Raw genomic sequence first — 13,359 nt, forward strand, 5'->3', positions numbered from 1 at the left:
TCAACACGATTACTGTATTTGACACTTGACGAGTACCCCTGGTATGTGAGTCTGCTGCCCCTGTAGACGTGATAACCTCGCCGCCCGTGTGAGTGCAGGCAGCACCAATACAACCTCCACCACCATGGCTGCAGACACCACCACCATCACCACCACCACCACCACAACCACAACCACCACCACCACAACCACGCGACGTCTCCGGCCCCCGGAGGCGGCGCCGGCGGCGGCGGCGGGCCGTTGGAGGCGGCGTCGCAGTCCGGGAGGCGGCGCTGCAGCTCCGTGGGCGGCGGGGGCGGCGGGGGCGGTCGCTGCCCCCAGCAGCAGGTGCAGCAGCGGCAGGCGGCCAACCTGCGCGAGCGGAGGCGGATGCAGAGCATCAACGACGCGTTCGAAGGGCTGCGCGCGCACATCCCCACCCTGCCCTACGAGAAGCGGCTGTCCAAGGTGCGTGCCCGGTCAGCCGAGACCAGAAAGTGACTGAAGTAATTACTTTTGAATAGATTATGGGAGTGAACAGTGATCAAAGTGTTACAAATATTTACTATCAAAAACAGTCTCGTACAGATTCCCGTATGGAGGACATAGTGATAGATATCCGTGGGGTTGTGAAGCAGCTGAATGGGCCGAAAATAAATAAATCGCCAGGTCCTGATGGGATTCCAGTTCGGTTTGACAGAGAGTACTCTACTGCATTGGCTCCTTACTTGGCTTGCATTTATCGCGAATCTCTTGCCCAACGTAAAGTCCCGAGCGACTGGAAAAAAGCGCAGGTGACGCCTGTATTGATTGGCGACTCCATGGAGTGCCCTGTGCACCACGACCACATAATGGATATACTTGGAAGGAGAGACAGCATTGGTCGTATTGTTTGTTTTTTTTTTTTTTGTTTTAATATCCGCAAAATCGATTTTAGGTCACTTAGTGACCATCCTCAGCGCTGTAATATACAATTTAAATAGTTTATGTGATCGCTCTAAGCTTGTTGACACCAGTGCCAACCAATTTAAATTGTATATTACAGCACTGAGGATGGTCAGTAAGTGACCGAAAATCGATTTAGCGGATAATAAAACAAAAAAACAAAAAATACGTCCAATGCTGTTTCTCCTTCCATGACGCCTATATATAAGAAGGGTAGAAGGACGGATCCTCAAAATTACAGACCAATATCCTTAACATCTGTTTGCTGCAGGATTCTCGGACATATTCTCAGTTCGAATATAATGTAAGTAGGCTGTTTATGTTTTTATGTTGGTAACGCCACGTAGCGCTCTGTATGAAAATCACTGGCTGTGCTGCGTGCAGTCTGTGGCTGGGTGGCATTGTTGTTGGAATGTTCGCTATTGTAGTGTTGGTCAGTTGGATGTGAACAGCGCGTAGCGTTAGGCAGTTGGAGGTGAGCCGCCTGCAGTGGTGGATGTGGGGAGAGAGATGGCGGAGTTTTGAGAGCGGACGATCTGGACGTGTGTCCATCGGAGACAGTAAATTTGTAAGACTGGATGTCATTAACTGATATATATATATATATATATATATATATATATATATATATATATATATATATATATATATTGACTTTTGGACACTATTAAGGTAAATACATTGTTTGTTCTTTATCAAAATCTTTCATTTGCTAACTATCCCTATCCGTAGTTAGTGCCTTCAGTAGTTAGAATATTTTATTCAGCTGGCAGTATTGGCGCTCGCTGTATTGCAGTAGTTCGAGTAACGAAGATTTTTGTGAGGTAAGTGATTCATGAAAGGTGCAGGTTATTGTTCGTCAGGGCCATTCTTTTATAGGGATTTTTGAAAGTCAGATTGCGTTGCGCTAAAAATACTGTGTGTCTGTTTAGTGATGATCAGAATAAGTAAACAGAGAAATGTCTGAGTAGGTTCAGTTTTGCTCAGCTGTTTGAAACTCAAATAACGTAAGGTGTTTACCCGCACAGTAATTCACTAATTTTTGTAAGGGGACGTATCAATAATGAATTTCCTTGAGACAGAGAAGTTGTTGTCCATGCATCAGCACGGCTTTAGAAAGCATCGCTCCTGCGAAACGCAACTCGCCCTTTTTCCACATGATATCTTGCGAACCGTGGATGAAGGGTATCAGACGGATGCCGTATTCCTTGACTTCCGGAAAGCGTTTGACTCGGTGCCCCACTGCAGACTCCTAACTAAGGTACGAGCATATGGGATTGGCTCCCAAGTATGTGAGTGGCTCGAAGACTTCTTAAGTAATAGAACCCAGTATGTGAGTGTTCATCGGAGGTGAGGGTATCATCTGGAGTGCCCCAGGGAAGTGTGGTAGGTCCGCTGTTGTTGTCTATCTACATAAATGATCTTTCGGATAGGGTGGATAGCAATGTGCGGCTGTTTGCTGATGATGCTGTGGTGTACGGGAAGGTGTCGTCGTTGAGTGACTGTAGGAGGATACGAGATGAGTTGGACAGGATTTGTGATTGGTGTAAAGGATGGCAGCTAACTCTGAATATAGATAAATGTTAATTAATGCAGATGAATAGGAAAAATAATCCCGTAGTGTTTGAATACTCCATTAGTAGCGTAGCGCTTGACACAGTCACGTCGATTAAATATTTGGACGTAACATTGCAGAGCGATATGAAGTGGGACAAGCATGTAATGGCAGTTGTGGGGAAGGCGGATAGTCGTCTTCGGTTCATTGGTAGAATTTTGGGAAGATGTGGTTCATCTGTAAAGGAGACCGCTTATAAAACACTAATACGACCTATTCTCGAGTACTGCTCGAGCGTTTGGGATCCCTATCAGGTCGGATTGAGGGAGGACGTGGAAGCGATTCAGAGGCGGGCTGCTAGATTTGTTACTGGTGGGTTTGATCATCACGCGAGTGTTACGGAAATGCTTCAGGAACTCGGGTGGGAGTCTCTAGAGGAAAGGAGGCGTTCTTTCCGTGAATCGCTACTGAGGAAATTTAGAGAATCAGCATTTGAGGCTGACTGCAGTACAATTTTACTGCCGCCGACTTACGTTTCGCGGAAAAACAACAAAGATAAGATAAGAGAGATTAGGGCTCGTACAGAGGCATATAGGGAGTCATTTTTCCCTCGCTGCATTTGGGAGTGGAACAGGGAGAGAAGATGCTAGTTGTGGTACGAGGTACCCTCCGCCACACACTGTATGGTGGATTGCGGAGGATGTATGTAGATGTAGACAATGTATTTATTACGGTGACCGGTTTCGACCACTACTGTGGTCATCTTCAGACCAATGAATAAGGACCTCCTTGTGTTGGAGAATCCCTCAGTAGAAGGAGGTGCTTACTCATTGGTCTGAAGATGACCACAGTAGTGGTCGAAACCGGTCACCACAATAAATAAATTGTGATCAAGACAGTTTTTGATAGTAAATATTAGCGACTAAAGTCACTATCCTCCGCATTTTCTCCCTTTGCATGCGGTCTCCCAATCGTCGAACGTGAAAGTGCATCCGCAATTACATTTGTTTTTTCCCGGGACATGTGTGATGCGGAAGTCAAATTGCTGGAGAAATAAAACCCACCTTGTCAGCCTATCGTGTCTCAATTTTGCCGACAGCAAAAATTCCAACGCTCTATGGTCTTTAAAGACATGGATCTTGTGTCCAAGCAGGAAATATTTAAACTTTTGAAAGCCTACGCGATAGGCAATGCCTCCAGCTCAGTTACTGAGTAATTCCTTTCGCATTTTGTATGGACTGGGCTCCAAAATGATATCGTCTTGTTTACTAATGTCCCCTTTTCCATAATTTGTTGGAATATTACTACGCCAAGACCTGTTTCTCGCTGTGCAGTCCACATACAAAAATCCGCTGTTAAATCAGGGTGAGCTAGGATAGGTGCCCCCACAAGGGCCTGTTTAAGCGAATTGAATTCATGATCGGCTGCCTCATCCCAAACCCATGGTGTCTTCTTTCCTGTTAAGACACGAAGTCTCGGTGCTCCATTCTCCTTCGTTCTAACAAGCACTCCGTCTTCAGGCCACGAGTGGCCTACCAGGACCATCCGACCGCCGTGTTGTCCTCAGTGGAGGATGCGGATAGGAGGGACGTGGCTCTCCCGGCCGTTAGTTGATGGTTTTCTTTGACCGAAGCCGCTACTATTCGGTCGAGTAGCTCCTCAATTGTCATCACGAAGCTGAGTGCACCCCGAAAAATGGCAACAGCGCATGGCGGCCTGGACGGTCACCCATCCAAGTGCCGACCACTCCCGACAGCGCTTAAACTCTGCTTCTACATCCATACTCCGCAAGCCACCTGACGGTGTGTGTCGGAGGGTACCCTGAGTACCTCTATCGGTTCTCCCTTCTGTTCCAGTCTCGTATTGTTCGTGGAAAGAAGGGTTGTCGGTATGCCTCCGTGTGGGCTCTAATCTCTCTGATTTTATCATCAAGGTCTCTTCGCGAGATATACGTAGCAGGGAGCAATATACTGCTTCACTCCTTGGTGAAGGTATGTTCTCGAAACTTCAACAAAAGCCCGTACCGAGCTACTGAGCGTCTCTCCTGCAGAGTCTTCCACTGGAGTTTATCTATCATCTCCGTAACGCTTTCGCGATTACTAAATGATACTGTAACGAAGCGAGCTGCTCTCCGTTGGATCTTCTCTATCTCATCTATCAACCCTATCTCGTACGGATCCCACACTGCTGAGCAGTATTCTAGCAATGGGCGAACAAGCGTACTGTAACCTACTTCCTTTGTTTTCGGATTGCATTTCCTTAGGATTCTTCCAATGAATCTCAGTCTGGCATCTGCTTTACCGACGATCAACTTTATATGATCATTCCATTTTAAATCACTCCTAATGCGTACTCCCAGATAATTTATGGAATTCACTGCTTCCAGTTGCTGACCTGCTATATTGTATGTATTCGCAGCACATTACACTTGTCTACATTGAGATTCAATTGCCATTCCCTGCACCATGCGTCAATTCGCTGCAGATCCTCCCGCATTTCAGTACAGTTTTCCATTGTTACAACCTCTCGATATACCACAGCATCATCCGTAAAAAGCTTCAGTGAACTTCCGATGTTATCCACAAGGTCGTTTATGTATATTGTGAGCAGCAACGGTCCTACGACACTCCCCTGCGGCACACCTGAAATCACTCTTACTTCGGAAGACGTCTCTCCATTGAGAATGGCATGCTGAGTTCTGTTATTTAGGCACCTTCAATCCAATCACACAATTGTTCTGATAGTCCATATGCTCTTACTTTGTTCATTAAACGACGGTTGGGAAGTGTACCGAACGCCTTGCGGAAGTCGAGAAACACGGCATCTACCTGGGAACCCGTGTCTACGGCCCTCTGAGTCTCGTGGACGAATAGCGGGATCTGGTTTTCACACGATCGTCTTTTTCGAAACCCATGCTGATTTCTACAGAGTAGATTTCTAGTCTCCAGAAAAGTCATTATGCTCGAACATAATACGTGTTCCAAAATTCTACAACTGATCGACGTTAGAGATATAGGTCTATAGTTCTGCACATCTGTTTGACGCCCCTTCTTGAAAACGGGGATGACCTGTGCCCTTTTCCAATCCTTTGGAACGCTACGCTCTTCTAGAGACCTACGGTACACCGCTGCAAGAAGGTGATTTCGCGGGAACCGGTGTATCCACTGCGGCAAGTGCGCTGCCTTCGTTCTGATAAACTTCTTATAACAATTTACGACACGCGGGAACCCTCCTTCCTGGTCTGTGGTCTCGGGAATTGGGCTATAGCTTCCAGTTTTTCCGGATTAGGTGCAAGCCCTTCAGTCGAAATCACGTGCCCAAGAAAATCCACCTTCCTCGCTCCGAAAAAGATTTTTTCCAAATTAATTGTGACACCATGTTGCCTTACTCTTCCTTGTAGGTCGCCAAGGACCTTGTTGCGTTCGTCCCAAGCGGGCTTTGCGATGAGGAATCAGTTGCATAACGGTTGGGGTTCACAGTTCCAGTTTTTTGGCAGCATTCGATAAGCTTGTTAAAAAAAATGGTTCAAATGGCTTTGAGCACTATGGGACTCAACAGGTCATAAGTCCCCTAGAACTTAGAACTACTTAAACCTAACTAACCTAAGGACATCACACACATCCATGCCCGAGGCAGGATTCGAACCTGCGACCCTTACAGCAGCAAGGTTCCGGAATGAAAAGCCTAGAACCGCTCGGCCAAAGCGGCCGGCGTTGCATGGAATGGACTAATGGTTGAAGTAGTGCTGGAGGAAACTGACACCATGAATCCTGAAGAGCTATCCATAAATCCGTAAGAGTACGAGGGAGTAGAGATCTCTTCTGAACAGCACGTTGCAAGGCATCCCAGATATGCTCAATAATGTTCAGGTCGTGGGCGTCTGATGGCCAGCGGAAGCGTTTAAACTCGCAAGAGTGTTCCTGGAGCCACTCTGCAGCAATTCTGAACGTGTGAGGTGTAGCATTGTCCTGCTGGAATTGCCCACGTCCGTCGGAATGCAGGTGATCAGACAGGATGCTTTCGTACGTGTCATCCGTCAGAGTCATATCTAGACGCATCAGGGGTCCCATATCACTCCAACTGCACACGCCCCATACTGTTACAGAGCCTCCACCAGCTTGAACAGTCCCATGCTGACACGCAGGGTCCATGGATTCATAAGGTTGTCTGCATACCCGCACACGTGTATGCGCTCGATACAATTTGAAACGAGATTCGTCCGACCAGGCAACATCTCTCATCAGTAGTCCAATTCGGTGTTGACGGGCCCAGGCGAGCCGTAAATCTTTGTGTCGTGCAGTCATCGATGGTACACCAGTGGGCCTTCGGCTCTGAAAGCCCATATCGATCAGTATTCGTTGAATTGTTCGCATGCTCACACTTGTACATCTACATCTACATCTACATCCATACTCTGCAAGCCACCTGACGGTGTGTGGCGGAGGGTACTTTGAGTACCTCTATCGGTTCTCCCTTATATTCCAGTCTCGTTCGTGAAAAGAAAGATTGTCGATATGCCTTTGTGTGGGCTCTAATCTCTCTGATTTTATCCTCACGGTCTCTACGCGAGATATACGTAGGAGGGAGCAATATACTGCTTGACTCCTCCGTGAAGGTATGTTCTCGAAACTTTAACAAAAGCCGGTACCGAGCTACTGAGCGTCTCTCCTGCAGAGTCTTCCACTGGAGTCTATCTATCATCTCCGTAAGGTTTTCTCGATTCCTAAATGATCCTGTAACGAAGCGCGCTGCTCTCTGTTGGATCTTCTCTATCTCTTCTATCAACCCTATCTGGTAGGGATCCCACACTGCTGAGCAATATTCAAGCAGTGGGCGAACAAGCGTACTGTAACCTACTTCCTTTGTTTTCGGATTGCATTTCCTTAGGATTCTTCCAATGAATCTCATTCTGGCATCTGCTTTACCGACGATCAACTTTATATGATCATTCCATTTTAAATCACTCCTAATGCGTACTCCCAGATAATTTATGGAATTCACTGCTTCCAGTTGCTGACCTGCTATATTGTAGCTAAATGATAAGGGATCTATCTTTCTATGTATCCGCAGCACATTACACTTGTCTACATTGAGATTCAATTGCCATTCCCTGCACCATGCGTCAATTCGTTGCAGATCCCCCTGCATTTCAGTACAATTTTCCATTGTTACAACCTCTCGTTATACTACAGCATCATCCGCAAAAAGCCTCAGTGAACTTCCGATGTCATCCACAAGGTCATTTATGTATACTGTGAATAGCAGCGGTCCTACGACACTCCCCTGCGGCACACCTGAAATCACTCTTACTTCGGAAGACTCTCCATTGAGAATGACATGCTGCGTTCTGCTATCCAGGAACTCTTCAATCCGAGGCACAGGACTGAAATCTGCAGCAATTTGCAGAAGGGTTGCACTTCTGTCACGTTGAACGATTCTCTTCAGTCGCCGTTGGTCCCGTTCGTGCAGGATCTACTTCCGGCCGCAGTAATGTAAGAGATTTGATGTTTTACCTGATTCCTGATATTCGCCGCACACTGATGAAATGGCCCTGCTGGAAGATACACGCTTCACCACTCCCTCGACGATGCTACGTCCCATCGCTCGCGCGCGGACTATAACACCACGTTCAATCTCACTTAAACCTTGATAACCTGCCAACGTGGCAGCAGTAAGCGATCTAACAACTGCGCCGGCGCTGCAGAATATATTGGGGCATCAAGGATTGCCCAGTCTGAAAATAGAAGCTCAAGCCTTCAATAATAAAAATTGACATTAAACCAATAGCTTTTTTGGTTGTCTTGTTTTTTTCTGTTTTTAAATGATTTAAGAAGACATTGGTTGGATAAAATAATTTTTTCATTTTTTTAATTTTCTTATTTCTTTTTAATTTTTTCTTTTTTCTTACTTTCTTTTTATTTTTATTTTTTTATTTCTTTTTAATTTTTTCTTTTTTCTTATTTTCTTTTTATTTTAATTTTTAATTTTTATATTTCTTTTTAATTTTTTCTGACTTTCCTTTTATTTTTATTTTTTATTTTTTTAGTTCTTTTTAATTATTCCTTTTTTCTTACTTTATTTTTATTTTTATTTTTTTATTTCTTTGTAATTTTCCCTTTTTTCTTACTTCCTTTTTATTTTTATTTCTTTTTAATTTTTTATTTTTTCTTACTTTATTTTTATTTTTTATTTTTTATTTCTTTTTAATTTTTCTTTTTTCTTACTTTCTTTTTATTTTTTTATTTCTTTTTAATTTTTTTTCTTACTTTCTTTTTATTTTTATTTTTTATTTTTTATTTCTTTTTAATTTTTAATTTTTTCTTACTTTCCTTTTATTTTTATTTTTTATTTTTTTATTTCTTTTTAATTTTTTTCTTTTTTCTTACTTTCTTTTTATTTTTTATTTTTTATTTCTTTTTAATTTTTTCTTTTTTCTTACTTTCTTTTTATTTTTATTTTTTATTTTTTTATTTCTTTTTAATTTTTCTTTTTTCTTACTTTATTTTTATTTTTTATTTTTTATTTCTTTTTAATTTTTTATTTTTTCTTACTTTCTTTTTATTTTTATTTTTCCTTACTTTCTCTTTATTTTTATTTTTTATCTTTTTATTTTTTTTCTCCCATTCGCTCACACATTCACACCATATACACATTGTAGACACTCATACATATTGCAGTTAACACATTCTCACACTCATTCATTCACCTTTTTTGTAATCAAATAGTGAAATAAATAAATAAAAACAACTGCGCCAGACACTTGTTGTCTTATATAGGCGCCGCCGACCGCAGTGCCTTATCCTGCCTGTTTACATATCTCCGTATCTGAATACGCATGCGTGTACCAGTTTCTTTTGGGGCTTCAGTGTAGTTACCGTGTAGCAGGGGATGTAAAAATCGCAGACTATCAAATATCGGATACGTAGGATATTGCAAGTGCCTGTTCCGTTTACAAGTATGATGCTGTGTTTTTTCCCGTGTTTGATACTAGTAACCTTCTCTACGCCAGGAATGCTCTTTTTTTCCAGTTCTAGTCTCCTTTTTATGTCCGCCTTGCTCCGTCCGTCATCGGTTATTTTGCTGCCTAGCTAGCAGAATTCCTTAACATCATCTACTTCGTGACCATCAATCCCGACATTAAGTTTCTCGCCGTTCTCATTTCTGCTACTTCTCTACACATTCGTCTTTCTTCGATTTACTCTTAATCCATTTTTCTGTACTCATTCGATTGTTTATTCCATTCATCAGATAATGTAATTATTCTTCACTTTCACTCAGGATAGCAATATCATCAGCGGATCGTATCACTGATATCCTTTCACCTTGAATTTTAATTCCACTCCTGAACCTTTGTTTTGTTTCCATCATTTATTCTTCGATGTGCAGATTGAACAGTAGGGGCGACAGACTGCATCCCTGTCTTACACCCTTTTTAATACGAGCTCTTCGTTTTTGGCCGTCCAATCTCATTATTCCCTCTTGACTCTTGTACCTATTGTATGGTGCAAATGGCTCTGAGCGCTATGGGACTTCTAGAACTTAGAACTACTTAAACCTAACTAACCTAAGGACATCACACACATCCATGCCCGAGGCAGGATTCGAACCTGCGACCGTAGCGGTTCCAGACTATAGCGCCTAGAACCGCTCTGCCACCCCAGCCGGCTACGTTCTGTATATTACCCGACTATCCCTATAGCTTACCCCTATTTTCCTCAGAATATCGAACAATTTTACATTGCCGATCGCCAGCTGAAGTGGCCGAGCGGTTCTAGGCGCTTCAGTCTGGAACCGCGCGACCGCTACGGTCGCAGGTTCGAGTCCTGCCTCGGGCATGGATGTGTGTGATGTCCTTAGGTTAGTTAGGTTTAAGTAGTTCTAAGTTCTAGGGGACTGATGACCGCAGTAGTTAAGTCCCATTGTGCTCAGAGCTATTTGAGCCAAAAATCCTTGTTTTCTTTCCTACTATAAGGGGCGTTCAAACAGAAACGAGCCGGAGGCATAATTACAGAAACCAGTGCCTGTATTTTAGAAGCATTGACTGTTGAGACACTTTCCCCACTGTGACACAAGGCGGTGAATGGCTGTCTCATAAAATTCCCGGGGATACGATGTTAACCAGTTCTGCACGTACAGCTGGGCGTTGTCGTCCACGCGAGTGCAGGAAAGGTTATGCTGACGTTCTTCTTTGACCAAGATGTTCCCCTTCTGGTTCACTTCCTGCAGCAAGGGACAACAGTGAATGCCCAGCGTTACTCGCAAACCTCGACCACCCTCCTCCGAGCGATCAAATCAAAACGACCAGGCAATCTCACGTGTGGTGTCATTATGCTCCACGACAATGCAAAAGCCTCACACGGCCAACACAGTCGCGACACTCCTGCAGAAATTCAAGTGGGAGGTTCTCGGCCACCCTCCATACAGTTCGGACCTCCCTCCCTGTTATTACGCCATTTTTGGTACCTTAAATAACTGAACAGTTATTACTGACTCGCACTGCGGAAAACGCAGAACAAAAAACGCTTTCTGTTGCCCCGAAACCATTTTTACTAGAACTGAAGTGGGAACCATTTAAAGCTCGAGAGTTGCCTCTTTCCAACAGTGCGTTGTTCACGCACATATCTAAAACAACATAAGTTTTTTTTTTCGGATGATTTATTTTTATACACCCTGTATATGTCCCCAGTATTTCCTGTCCAGTTTTCTTATGTGAGCACGTGAAATAACTTCGATGAGCTCTTGTTTCTATGGTGAATTATTTTCAGTTTATTAAGTGAGTAGTTATTTGCATTTTTTAAGTGAGCTTTTAGCTAGGAAAAATAGATTCGTATAAGTAATGGCTGAGAGCTGTTTAATTTGTTAGTGTGATGTTGTTAAAGAGTGACCCTTGTAGTATTGGTGAGAACTCCCTTCCCCTGTCTCCTTTAAGTTTCTCTCTCTTCCCCTCCACCACCACCCCCCTCTCTCTGCCTGTCTTTTAAGTCTCCTGTAAGTATCTCTCCTTCTCTTTCTGCCTACCTCCCTCTCTCTCCCTCTCTACTTCCCCCTCTGTCTCTGTCTCTCTCTCTCTCTGTCTCTCTCTATCTATCTATCTCTGTCAACTCTTCCCTCTTCCCTTTCTCTCTCTCTCTTTCTATCTGTCTCTAAATTCTCACCCTCTTTCTCTCTCTCTCAAAATCAACTCTTCCCTTTAAGTCTCTCTCTCTCTCTTTGTCTCTAAATTCTCACCCTCTTTCTCTCTCTCTCAAAATCAACTCTTCCCTTTAAGTCTCTCTCTCTCTTTCTGTCTCTCAGTTCTCTCCCTCTCTCTCTCTCTCTCTCTCTCTCTCTCTCTCTATCTCTTCCCTGTAAGTCTCTCTGTCTCTCTTTGTCAAAAATGGTTCAAATGGTTCTGAGCACTATGCGACTTAACTCCTGTGGTCATCAGTCGCCTAGAACTTAGAACTAATTAAACCTAACTAACCTAAGGACATCACACACACCCATGCCCGAGGCAGGATTCGAACCTGCGACCGTAGCGGTCACGCGGTTCCAGACTGAAGCGCCTTTAACCGCACGGCCACACCGGCCGGCCCTCTCTTTGTCTCTCAATTCTCTCCTTTAAGTCTGTATCTCTCCCCCCCCCCCTCTCTCTCTCACACACAACTCTTTCCTTTAAGTCTCTCTCTCTCTCTATCTTTCTGTCACTCAATTCTCTCCTTTAAGTTTGTATCTCTCTCTCTCTCTCTCTCTCTCTTCCTCTCTTTACATTGCAGAAATCTATTGATAGGTGGACACGCTGAAGTTGGCCATCGGCTACATCAACTTCCTGAGCGAGTTGGTGGCGTCGGACCGTGCAGGGGCGGCAGGAGGCGTCGGCGGCGGCGCCGGGGGTGGACTCGGCGGTGGCGGGTTGCGCGGCGTGGGCCACGGCCCGCTGCGCGATCAGCCCAAGAAGGTCATCCTCAGGGGTCGGTACACAGCCTGCTTCACTCTCACATGCAATAGTTTATATCCACCTGTCTCTGTTATCCCTTTCACTGCCAATTTAATCAACATGAACCGTGTGGTTCCAGACATCTTTTCAAGTCTCAAACATTTATGATGTATAAGGTTGTTTCTGTAAGAGCATGCAAAAGTTTAACAGGACATAGACGATGCGCCACTGAACAATTTCAGGCAGGGAACCTGGGGTCGAGCCGAGCAGTCTGAGGCGATGCAGTCATGGACTGGGGCATGGAAGTGTGTGTTAGGATAATTTAGGTTAAATAGTGTGTAAGGTTAGGGACTGATGACCTTAGCAGTTAAGTCCCATAAGATTTCACACACACACACGCACACACCTGTGGTCGAAGAAACCAGCTTAAGGCGATAATAGGAATAAAATCACATTACTGAGTACATCTTAGTTAACATCAGTTACAGTTAACTGCAAATACTATCACTGACACAATTAATGCACCATTTGCACTGTATCTTAAGAAACATGCTGCAACTGACGGTCATCAACCTAAATGCAAGCGTGACCATCGGCGAACACAATTCTGACGCACCCTGACAAAAATCCCTGGTGTGCTTCGAGTCACGTCACAGGCAGTACAATTCTGGCATCTCTACTGACCCTACGACTTATCTTAGAAAATAGATTAAGGAAAGGCAAACCTACATTTATAGCATTTGTAGACAAAGCTTTTGACAATGTTGATCGGAATACTAAAAATGGTTCAAATGGCTCTGAGCACTATGGGACTCAACTGCTGAGGTCATTAGTCCCCTAGAACTTAGAACTAGTTAAACCTAACTAACCTAAGGACATCACAAACATCCATGCCCGAGGCAGGATTCGAACCTGCGACCGTAGCGGTCTTGCGGTTCCAGACTGCAGCGCCTTTAACCGCACG

The 13,359-nt window shown here is 44.2% G+C and overlaps 1 protein-coding gene across 1 annotated transcript in view; it reads left to right on the forward strand.

The window, feature by feature from the left end:
• Positions 1–315: 315 nt before the first annotated feature.
• Positions 316–13,359, forward strand: part of LOC126213317 (pancreas transcription factor 1 subunit alpha-like) — a gene marked incomplete at its 5' end in the record, with an annotated part of 87,310 nt that continues 74,266 nt past the window's right edge. Inside the window, 2 exons of the mRNA XM_049941003.1 lie at positions 316–447; positions 12,249–12,429. Of these exons, the coding sequence (XP_049796960.1) occupies positions 316–447; positions 12,249–12,429 (313 nt within the window). The remainder of the gene's footprint in view (positions 448–12,248; positions 12,430–13,359) is intronic.

The sequence above is a fragment of the Schistocerca nitens genome, chromosome 11, assembly GCF_023898315.1.
Source record: "Schistocerca nitens isolate TAMUIC-IGC-003100 chromosome 11, iqSchNite1.1, whole genome shotgun sequence".
Classification (NCBI taxonomy): domain Eukaryota; kingdom Metazoa; phylum Arthropoda; class Insecta; order Orthoptera; family Acrididae; genus Schistocerca; species Schistocerca nitens.